Genomic DNA, 10,837 nt, shown 5'->3' with positions numbered 1-10,837 from the left:
TGGTTCGGGATTGGAAAGGAGATGACTAACCCATGACGACGGTTACATCACAGAGGTTCTGGGGGACCTGTTGTACAAGAATGTTGTGGAGCTTGCTAATAACAATTTGCTAAATTTTTTTTTTTATAGAGATTTAAAAAAATAAATTCTGTCTTTGTAGAAATGAAAGGGATATTGATATGATTTTGGCATATAATCAGTAAAATTACGTATTGACTTGACAACTTTTATCGCAATTTTTTACAAAAGCTCCCACAAAATCAGGCATTTTGGGCCGCAACAATCTCAAAAAAAGGCCGCGAAATCCTGGAGGGACTGACTAATAGAAGATGCATGTATTTCAACAAAGGAAAATATCTCGTTTTAAACAACCTTCGTGGACATTGATTACAGACTTCAGAGTTTATGAGGTGCACCTGAATACACCATGAAGTCCCTGTCGACTCCCACATAATCAATTTTCACAATCGACAAGGAGGTGCGCATTCATTATAGGGCCATTAGATCCTTTTGGAAGTACACACATTTACACACCTATTTTGGAAGTCAGTGGACTCCGGCGAGATACAGAAGGCTTACATGAATTCTTCTCTTTCAGGTAATTGGGCATCTGAAATATTGGATTTATTACAGGAGCATGGGTTTAAGGATAATGATCTCCAAAAAAGGTGGTGTTCAAATAGGATGTTGGTGGTACATGCAGGCAACAATGGGCCAAATATGGTAAAAAAACAGAATTGAGAACCTATTGTTTGTATAACAAAGATTATAAATTTGAGAATTATGTTAATTAAAGTATGCATTTTGTGCAGACGGGATGTGCTATATTGCCACAACATTTTGAAACTGGAAAATACTGGGGATGGAAGAAGATGAGAGGAGCTGTGAATATTGGAAGCTTAACGCGGTGGAAAATGAAATTCATTCATCTTTCACTGTTTAAAGTTAAAGTTAAAGTTACAGATTAAAATAGGTTTTTGCATTTTTAAATACACTTTTTATTTTAAGTTAATTATAGACCACATTGGTTTGCATTTGTGTATGTATTTATTTAAATCCCACTATTGGGAGATCTTTTGGGATTTATCGTGTAAGAAATGTGTATGTGTAAAAAATGTGCGCGAGGCCAATGCGCTTCTCTAGTTAGTTATGCTGTAATATTAATTCTATTTTTGCAGATGACAGAAAGGCCTACATTTTGTTTTCTGATTAACCCGCGAGCGGCCATCATGTTATTGTTGCTAAGAAAAATGATGCAGTCTGTATCCCATATTTACAGTGTCAGCAATAAAATTATCCTCTTAACATCTCCACATTGACTATCAATGCATCATACCGAGTGTAATTTTTTCTGGGGGGGGCCTTTCGGGAATACTAAACAGGTGTCTTAATCAATTCACATGCAAATACTCAGCTGTTATTGGCAGGTGGATGGACTGATTGGTCACAATCATTCAAATAAGCTGCTGGATATTCTGTATAGGATGGGGAAATATCTGTGTCTGCTTTCCCTAATACACTCTTTGTCTTTCTACACAGAAACACACGCAAACTCTATTACACCTAAGACCCTGCCACGCATGCTTGTCACCCTCACATCTCTTCATACACTGGTGCCCAGAAGTTGGTAGAGACGTGACAATGAGCGCTGCATGTGTGTGTGTGTGTGTGTGTGTGTGTGTGTGTGTGTGTGACAAGCATCACAAGTTTCCATATGGGCTATATTCAGCGTTTACCTCTTCAGCACTCACCATCCCTCTGCATCTACACCCTGATCCCTCCTCTCAATAATTGACTGCAGAGTAACAAGAGCACTCTGTGTGTGTGTGTGTGTGTGTGTGTGTGTGTGTGTGTGTGTGTGTGTATCTGTGAGCAGCTTCTCTGATGAGAAAGCCGAATACACTCTGTATTCAGCCACAGCACTGCCTGCCCCAACCGGCATAGCTAATGAAGAGCATGTGCCCCTCCCTTGGCACGAGTGTGTGTGTGTGTGTGTGTGTGTGTGATGCATAGAGTCAAGCTGCAATTAAAAGGCCTGTCAATGGTGTCTGCCAAAACAAAGGCTTGGACTGTCATTATTGACCAGCCTCACGCACACTGTACGGAGTGAGAGGGGGAGGGAGAAGAGGGCAGAGTGATGAGAGGAGAGAGAAGAGTAAAGAGCAAGGGATGCAAAAAAGGAGGACAACGGAAAATAGAATGAAAAATTTGATGGTGAAGGGAGAGAAAATCCACAATAGTTAATTTGTTATTCCATCTGTTCAACAAACTATAAATGTGCCAAAAACTGCAGTTCACCGAGTTGCCACGTGAGGCTGCCTCCAAAAGGGACTCAATCCCCCAGAGCCCCCCCCATGTTAAAGATGCAGTAGGTAAGACTTATAAAACTAATTTTCTGTCATATTTGCTGAAACTGACCATATGTTCCAGTAGAACTACATGAAACAGGTCATAAAAAAATAATAATCCAGCTCCTCTGGTACCACCTCCAGCCTGTAGTGTGATTTGCAAAAATCCACCGCTCCCTGTTCAGGCGTATCAATCACTGCTCATGCACACGCATTCATTCTCCCTTGTGGGGGGAGGGGATAAAGAGACCGTTTTGGGCTTTAGCAGAAAGGGGGGAGGGACTGAGAAGTTTTCGATGTTCAAATTTTTCTTTTTCTTCCCAATCCTACCTACGGCACCTTTAAAATGCCCAACTTAGAGCATAATGAAACCTGTTTACAGCCTGGTACTTTTGAGTGACAGTTGGCTGCTTTCACAGGAAGCAAGCACAGATTAATTCACATATAATAGCATTGTTATGTATTTTACGACGTATTGGCGACCCAATAAAAACATTTTGGGTCCCGACACTAACTTTGGGAAAGAGATACAAACAGAGCAGAGCGTTTTATCCCCCCTCCTATACCAGAATGTTGTTGAATGTACGTACTGTAGCGAGCGATGGGAAGCGAGGTAATAGGGTAATAGGGTTCCCCTCTCAAAACACGACACAGTGTGGACATAACTAGATCCCAAGAGCTCACACTCGACACTGCACTTCCTTTTGTCTTCATCAACACACACGTCCGTCAAGTGTGAAGTTGATCAGAGGAGCGGTTGTCAGACAGACAGACAGACAGACAGACATCTCCCTCCCTCCAATATGTCAATGTTGTGTTCACAGCTTGTTCTGCTGCCCCCAAGTGGCACAAAGAATGTTGCAGGTTTAACGATGTACCAGTTGTTTAAAAAAAAATAAAATCATCAGATTCAAGGACGATGGAAATAGTTAGTTGCAGCCCTAACAACCTACAACTAGGCATGGGCCGGTTACCGGTTTTGAGGTATATCACGGTATGAAAAAGTCACGGTTTCAAAACCACTAACATTTTCCGTTATACCCTTCCTGCGATATGAGCTTTGATATGAGTTTTTTATGAGTCGTTGCGGAGAGAAATTGCAGTTATGCTCCTGTTGTTGGTGCGAACTAAAAAGACTGAAGCCGGCTATGTGGGAATTTTTTCGGGTACCGAAAAATGCCCCAATCAAATTCAATCAAATTCAATCAAATTCAAGGTAACGCAACGCGGTCTTTGAATGAACGTTTGCAATCAGCTATGAGAGTTAGCGTGTCTAACAATAGGGAAATAATGACTTCAAGTTGCTCCCGATGCAGGTAACATGGCTAACGTCTGCTATTTTCCTTCCCAACGTAACTTCACTAAGCAGACAAGTACACATTTTCTATTTTTTTAGTACTTTTACTGTAGTGTTAAAATAAATTGAACTGGTGTCTCACCTGTTGTTTAAGTCTTCCACAATTGTGGCCTTGCACTATCTGCGTTGAACAGAGAGAGCACATGTATGTGTGTGCCCAAAGAATAAAAAAAATTATAAAAGCACACTTCTAAAACACAATAATAAAATATTAATAGAGAGGCTTATGCATCGACAAAGAAGTCCAGGGTTCGAGACCGACCTGTGACAATGTCCTGCATGTCTTCCCCCTCTCTCTCTTCCCTTTCTTACCTAGCTGTCCTGTCAATTAAAGGCGGAAAAGCCCCCCAAAAAAAATCTTTCAAAAATCTTATTTTTAGGGCAGCAGTAGGTCTGGCAGCAAAGGGGGATCCACATCAAAAAATATGATTGTATTATTTAATTAAACTGAATATGGTACATATTTAAAAAATATACCAAATATTCTATATGCTGTTTAAAATAAAATACAGTGAAAAAAAGTTGTTTTTTTTACCCAGACATTTCTAAAATAATACATGTTAGAGCTGTAATTGCAATACCGCAACACCGTGAAACGATGGTATTTATGCTGAAGGTTATCATACTGTCAGAATCTCATACTGGCCCATGACTACCTACAACCCTGGACAGCAAAAACTTGAACTTCAAGATTTGAAATCAAATTTTCTTTAATACAGGCTGTACCCGACATTTAGAACATTAATATGGCAGTAAACTACTAAAAACTATTTCTCATGTAAAGATGTAGTGCAGTAATGGCGTCCTGAGGAGAGAAAGACTCCCTCCCTCTGTGTGTGTTGTAATCCGAGCTTCTCCGTTCTTTGTTTTAGTAGTCGGCCCGGCCACGCATGCATTACGCGTTAGTGTGTGTGTGCGCTTTGTGCGTGGGTATCAGACACCGAGGGGCCGTGACAAAGGGTGGGTATTTCTCATGTTGTGGAGTGGTCTGTGAGAGCCGTGTGGAGGCAACTCAAGACCACATTGTTCCCCCTGAATATCGAGTACAGCACCTTTTGAATGTCTTCTTTATTAAAATATAGTGTTTTCAGATGTCACCATTTTAAAGGTCCCATGACAAGCTGCTCTTTGGATGCTTTTATATAGACCTTAGTGGTCCCCTAATACTGTATCTGAAGTCTCTTTTATATAGACCTTAGTGGTCCCCTAATACTGTATCTGAAGTCTCTTTTATATAGACCTTAGTGGTCCCCCTTAATACTGTATCTGAAGTCTCTTTTATATAGACCTTAGTGGTCCCCTAATACTGTATCTGAAGTCTCTTTTATATAGACCTTAGTGGTCCCCTAATACTGTATCTGAAGTCTCTTTTATATAGACCTTAGTGGTCCCCTAATACTGTATCTGAAGTCTCTGTTATATAGACCTTAGTGGTCCCCTAATACTGTATCTGAAGTCTCTTTTATATAGACCTTAGTGGTCCCCTAATACTGTATCTGAAGTCTCTTTTATATAGACCTTAGTGGTCCCCTAATACTGTATCTGAAGTCTCTTTTATATAGAACTTAGTGGTCCCCTAATACTGTATCTGAAGTCTATTTCCCGAAAGTCAGCCTTGGTGAAGAATTACAGCCACTAGAGCCAGTCCCACAATGAGCTTTCCTTAGGATGTGCCATTTCTGTGTCTGTAGCTATTGAGGAGAGAGGGGGGGGCAAGGTGGAGAGTGGGGGTGTGGCCTTGACCAACTGCCACTTTGCTTGTTTGAAAGCCATGATGTCTCTCTCTCATGGGTGGGCCAAATTCTCTGGGTGGGCAAAGCAGAGAAAGGGGAGGTAACCTTGCTCCTTATGACCTCATAATGAGAAGATTCCTGATTGGCCCATCTGAGCTTTCATTTTCTCAAAGGCAGAGCAGGATACCCAGGGCTCGGTTTACACCTATCACCATTTCTAGGCAGGCTGGGGGAACTCATATTAATGTTAAAAAACCTCATAAAGTGACATTTTCATGCCATGGGACCTTTAAAACTGGCAATGGTAATTGAGTCCCAGTAAACACCAGTATGTACACACAGATGATGATTTATATAACATAAATAAGAACAAATAAGATTTGGACAAGAAATTGTCAGGAAATAACATATTTATACACGTAATGACATGACAGTAGACTTTCTGGACTCATGCCTTGATGAAGAAATTTTTTTATTATATTTTCTCATTTATTTTTGTTTCTTATGAGGTTTCTGCCAACACCATGACAGCACACCATGCCAAATGTTTATCCAGGAGTCATTTTTTTCTTTAATTTTAGCCACAACAGCTTTATTGTTTGCAGTGGTCAGTGGAACATATGAGCTACAGTATATTTACATCACACAAACACACACACACAGTATTTACCATTGCTGTCTTCACATGCAGTTTGCAGTGTTTTAAGTTATAATGGAATGTCTTTTTGCAGCCTTTTATAGCACAGGATGTGTACAGATGTGTTACTACTCTCTCGCACACTTACTGTACACAGACAGACACACACACATTCAGATCACCTGTCCCTGCCCACGCTCTCAGAGAAGGATGCGGTATTTGAGGGCGCGGGGGACCCTGTTGATGACGAGGCGCCCATCGTAGCTCAGCGAGGCGAAGAGCCAGGGGTCGGCCGACGACCACTCCGCCGCATATACGCTGTCTTCATGTTCCTCATAGGTAGACACCACGCTGTCCTTTAGGGGCTCCTTACCCCTGAATCACACACAACCCAAAGAGATGAGATGAGAAAACTGAGGAATGCATCACATCTTCCCGCAGGTTCCTGTACATCTAACGTACGGAGGACCTACAGTAGGAGGTACTAAATCCGTAACGCTAACTAACTTTAAATACACATTTAATGACACAGTTGCTTCTTTCTTATTGCTTTTACTATTAAGCCCAAGTAAAATGTGACACAACCTTCACATGGATGTAACTTAAATAGTTGTCCAATCTACACTGTTGGATGAAATGATCTGAAATGAGTATCATCAGGTCAGCACCAGAAGGAGGCAAGGGAGCCAGTTTGTACCGAGTGCTGAACAACTGAAGGCAAAAGTGTTTATAGCTGTTCTGAACGGCCGAATAAAAATCTTGCCAGTGTAGGAGAGGACCGAGGCACGATAACAATCGAAATGAGGATAACAGCACACACCTCTGTATGATCTTTCCTAAAGGAATTCATTTTTGTTGCACTTACTGTGCGCAAAGAAAACGACAGTGGGAAAAAAAAAGTGAAAAAAGAGCTTGACACACCTGGCCAATCACTGCGTAAAATGGGCATGATTGTCAGACCCCAGGCCCTCCAGTTACAATATTGGAATGGTGTGTGTGTGTGTGTGTGTGTGTGTGTGTGTGTGTGTGTGTGTGGTTGTTTCAGATACACACCAAACCGCGCTGTCCGTTTGGTCTGAAACAACAGCTAAGCGATAGTCACATCATGTATCTCGAAGAAGGCTATATCGCAAATGAAAAAGAAAAAAGAAAAGAAGATGACTATAGGCAAGACTTGACCAATCAGATTCGACTATGTCAATTCTTTGTTGGGGACCCCACTAAAACAAAGCATGTAGTATGTTTACATTCACTTTTCTTCATCAAAACGTATTGTGCTGAGCTCTAACAGGTAATGTATTTCATTCCTCATACTGTAACATATAAGCAGAGCCCATTTAAAAAAAATGATTTAAAACCATCATTGTTTGAATTTGGGTTTACTAGCTTGCATTCTTCTTCTTCAATGCCTTTTGAGGACGCATTGTAGCATACCTTTGTGTATTACCACCATCAACTGTCAATCAGCAGAATAGCCTGAATCAATGTGGGCAACAGGGACGTGCACAGGTACGGGCTATTGTTGCCCGGGCAACTGCCCGTTTGCCCTGATTGGATTAGCTGCCGCTCTGGTGAAATAGCCTAAATAAACTTCTTTCTTTCTTTTTTTTCTTCTTTTTTTGCTGTTGTGGCTGCATTAATACAATAATACGCCCATCATTACTTAAGTTAAATCAAATTAAATTCGCTATATCATTCAATCTTGCCCTCAGCGATGCCCTCTGCCCCCAGTCACATGACTATGTTTATATTCTCACACATGGAGCAGCGCAAACCCTTCTACCTTTACGTGAGTTTTTAAAGTTATGGAGATTATGACAAATGCCCAGTGAATAGTAAAAAAAAAAATCCACTTGAGCTTTGAATAAAGTGCAGTTTTAGCTTGTAACTTCTGCATCACGCCGCGCAGCATTGCCTTAAAAATTAACATAAAATGCTACGTTATCAACCAAAGCTAATGACATAACGTATGTAGCAGCAGGCTAACGTAGCTACGTTATGGTGCGTTCTTTTTGTCCACCAAAGTCGATCTACGAGTCGTTACAAACCGGAAGTTGCAAAAAGAGCGCCCCCGAGGTCGTATATATAGGACTCGTCAAGTCGTCTGAACTCAGAGGACCCCGAGTTCACTTTCAAAGATGGCTATGTCGTGCATCACACGTAGTAAACGTTGTGGTTTTCTACAATTTTAAGCACTTTTGTCTTTGTTGTAACTAGAGATGTTCCGATACAGATACCAGTATCGGTATCGGCTCCGATACTGCCTAAAATGCTGATATCGGTATTGGGAAGTACTGGAGTTTATGCACCGATCCGATACATCGTAATAAAACCCGAAAGAAAATCTACGTTAAAGTAGTTTATTTATGTTGTTTTTCCGTTATAACTGACTGTCAAACTGGAGAATAAAAGAAAGTTCTGTGGCATTCATTGTTTGTGTTTGTTAATTTTTCACAAAGAGTTTAACCTGAGCCAGACCGACAACAGAGATAGAAATCATATCACATCCATACAGGGATAGTAGTATAAAGTTGTTAAAACATAATAAAATATATGACACACTGGTATCGGCTCGGTACTCGGTATCGGTCGTTACACAAGTTCAGGTATCGGAATCGGGAAGCAAAAAATGGCATCGGGCCATCTCTAGTTGTAACCAAATGAAGAAGTCGTACACAAGCACTGTATACTGCTACCTATAGGCATGTTGCTACAGTCTTATTAGGAGTTAAATACCGCCTAATTAGTTATTTTGTGGCTTGTGCAGCTGAAATTGGCTAGAGACCCTTGGTTGCTATATGACAACAATGGCCGAGTCTTGAGCAGAAAGCAGAGCAGTAGCCTACCCGCGGTTTATTCGGTTTTCGACAGGGATGTGACGTCACACTCGAGCTAGTAGTCGCGATTACAAGACAAAAAGAACGCACCATTACTTTACGTCCATTACATGAGCGCTCTGTAGAGAAGAGAGAGGCTCAGTGATGGGATGATTTGGGCTCTTGAATCATGCTAGGTTATACGTTGTTTACAGTGAATATGTTACATGAGTTTTCAACCAACAATCAGATGTGACGTTAGTGAAAGTGAAAGTCGCCAAAAAAAGTATAGCCTAATGTTAGTTTTGTGTGCTTACGTATGCCTTCACAACAAAGAGGACTTAAGAAGAGACAGAAAGAGCTCAAACAAGCAGCTAAAAGCAGCTAAAAGATCTGCAACTTTGCAGAGCTGGAATATAACTGCTGCAGGCCAGCTGTGAGAGAAGAATTTGATAATGTCAAACAGCCATCCTACATTATTCATTTAATGTGAATTTGGCCTATTTTATCAGGGGCATTTTCTTTAAGTTGGAGTAGGCTAATAACTCATTATAAGCAAATGTTTCATTAATAATAAATACACAGTAAATTGTGTCTGTGCCATGTATAGCATTGTGAATTAGTTATTTTATGCATATCAAGAGTTCCAGTTCACGGAGCAATGGAGAACCTGGGGATCGAGTAAAATACTTTTACTAGCTATAGTCATGTTGTAATTGTTTTTTGTAATATATATATATATATATATATATATATATATATATATGCTACTGTATATAAACACAAATATTATTTATGGTGCCAAATCATAACATCGGGGGGGCAATAGCCCCTCCAAATGTCCGTGCACGTCCCTGGTGGGCAATGTGTATTTCATCACCTGTGTGCTAGTCTCGCATTGCCAGATCTTCCCCCACAGCGCTGCGGAGGAAGGTCTGGCTAGTCCACACAGCATTCTGGGATGGGAGAAAAACGTGCTCTGGTTTACTGGCATTTCTTTCAACCAATCACAATCGTCTTGGGCGGTGCTAAGCATCGCACAGAGTCAAGGTGCCGCTGCAAAATCGGGAAGGAACTTGTTTTGGTGGAACACGTGTACGTTTAAAAGTTGTTTTAGTCCTGCGACTCTGATTGGACAGATAGTCTAGCTAGCTGTCTGGATTTACCCTGCAGAGATCTGAGGAGCAGTTAACCATAGTCCTCAGAAATCCACCAGAGTTTAGACTCAGAACACAAAGAAAGCGGAAGGTAACGGACATCCGGCCTAAAAAGAGTGACATCCGGCAGAATTTCCGGCAGCACCTGAATAATCCCGGAATTGGAACGTCGTCGATATAACTGCATACTTGGGGGTATATACACAGTATACTTGTGTATACTGTATATACTCTCACACAGACAACTTCAGTTTCAATCGGTTTATCTCCTTTGTGTTGTAGATAGTCCACACACACACACACACACACACACACACACACACACACACACACACACACACACACACACACACACACACACACACACACACACACACACACACACACACACACACACACACACACACACACACACACACACACACACACACACACACACACACACAGTACCTGCTGAGGACTGGAGACTATTTACTTTGTTTATTCACAATGTCTCCCTGTCTTCAATACACAAATAGCAACCTCCCCAGTGCTGAGACAGTTCTCCCACTGCTACAACAATGTGACAATAAATACAGATTTTGAATTATGATCTAGCGTTATAGCCATCCCAAATTTCTCCTAAACCCAATGCTGTAAGTAGTTGTGAGGGAATAAGTGACATACATATGTGGATTTATTTTACACATTAACTCTTTCAAATAGAGAGTAGCTGCTCCCCCCGGGCTGCAGCCTAAAAATAATAACACTAAGTGCTCTGCTCGTATAGATCCATTGGGGAAGAAAAGA

At 41.1% G+C, this 10,837-nt stretch overlaps 1 protein-coding gene across 1 annotated transcript in view; it reads right to left on the bottom strand.

The window, feature by feature from the left end:
• Positions 1 to 6,015: 6,015 nt before the first annotated feature.
• eipr1 (EARP complex and GARP complex interacting protein 1) overlaps positions 6,016 to 10,837 on the bottom strand; it is a 65,024-nt gene continuing 60,202 nt past the window's right edge. The window contains exon 9 of the mRNA XM_028565184.1: positions 6,016 to 6,450. Coding sequence (XP_028420985.1) covers positions 6,276 to 6,450 — 175 coding nt within the window. The 3' untranslated portion in view covers positions 6,016 to 6,275. The remainder of the gene's footprint in view (positions 6,451 to 10,837) is intronic.

The sequence above is a fragment of the Perca flavescens genome, chromosome 20, assembly GCF_004354835.1.
Source record: "Perca flavescens isolate YP-PL-M2 chromosome 20, PFLA_1.0, whole genome shotgun sequence".
Taxonomy (NCBI): Eukaryota; Metazoa; Chordata; class Actinopteri; order Perciformes; family Percidae; genus Perca; species Perca flavescens.
This window is presented reverse-complemented; position numbering and strand designations above follow the sequence as displayed.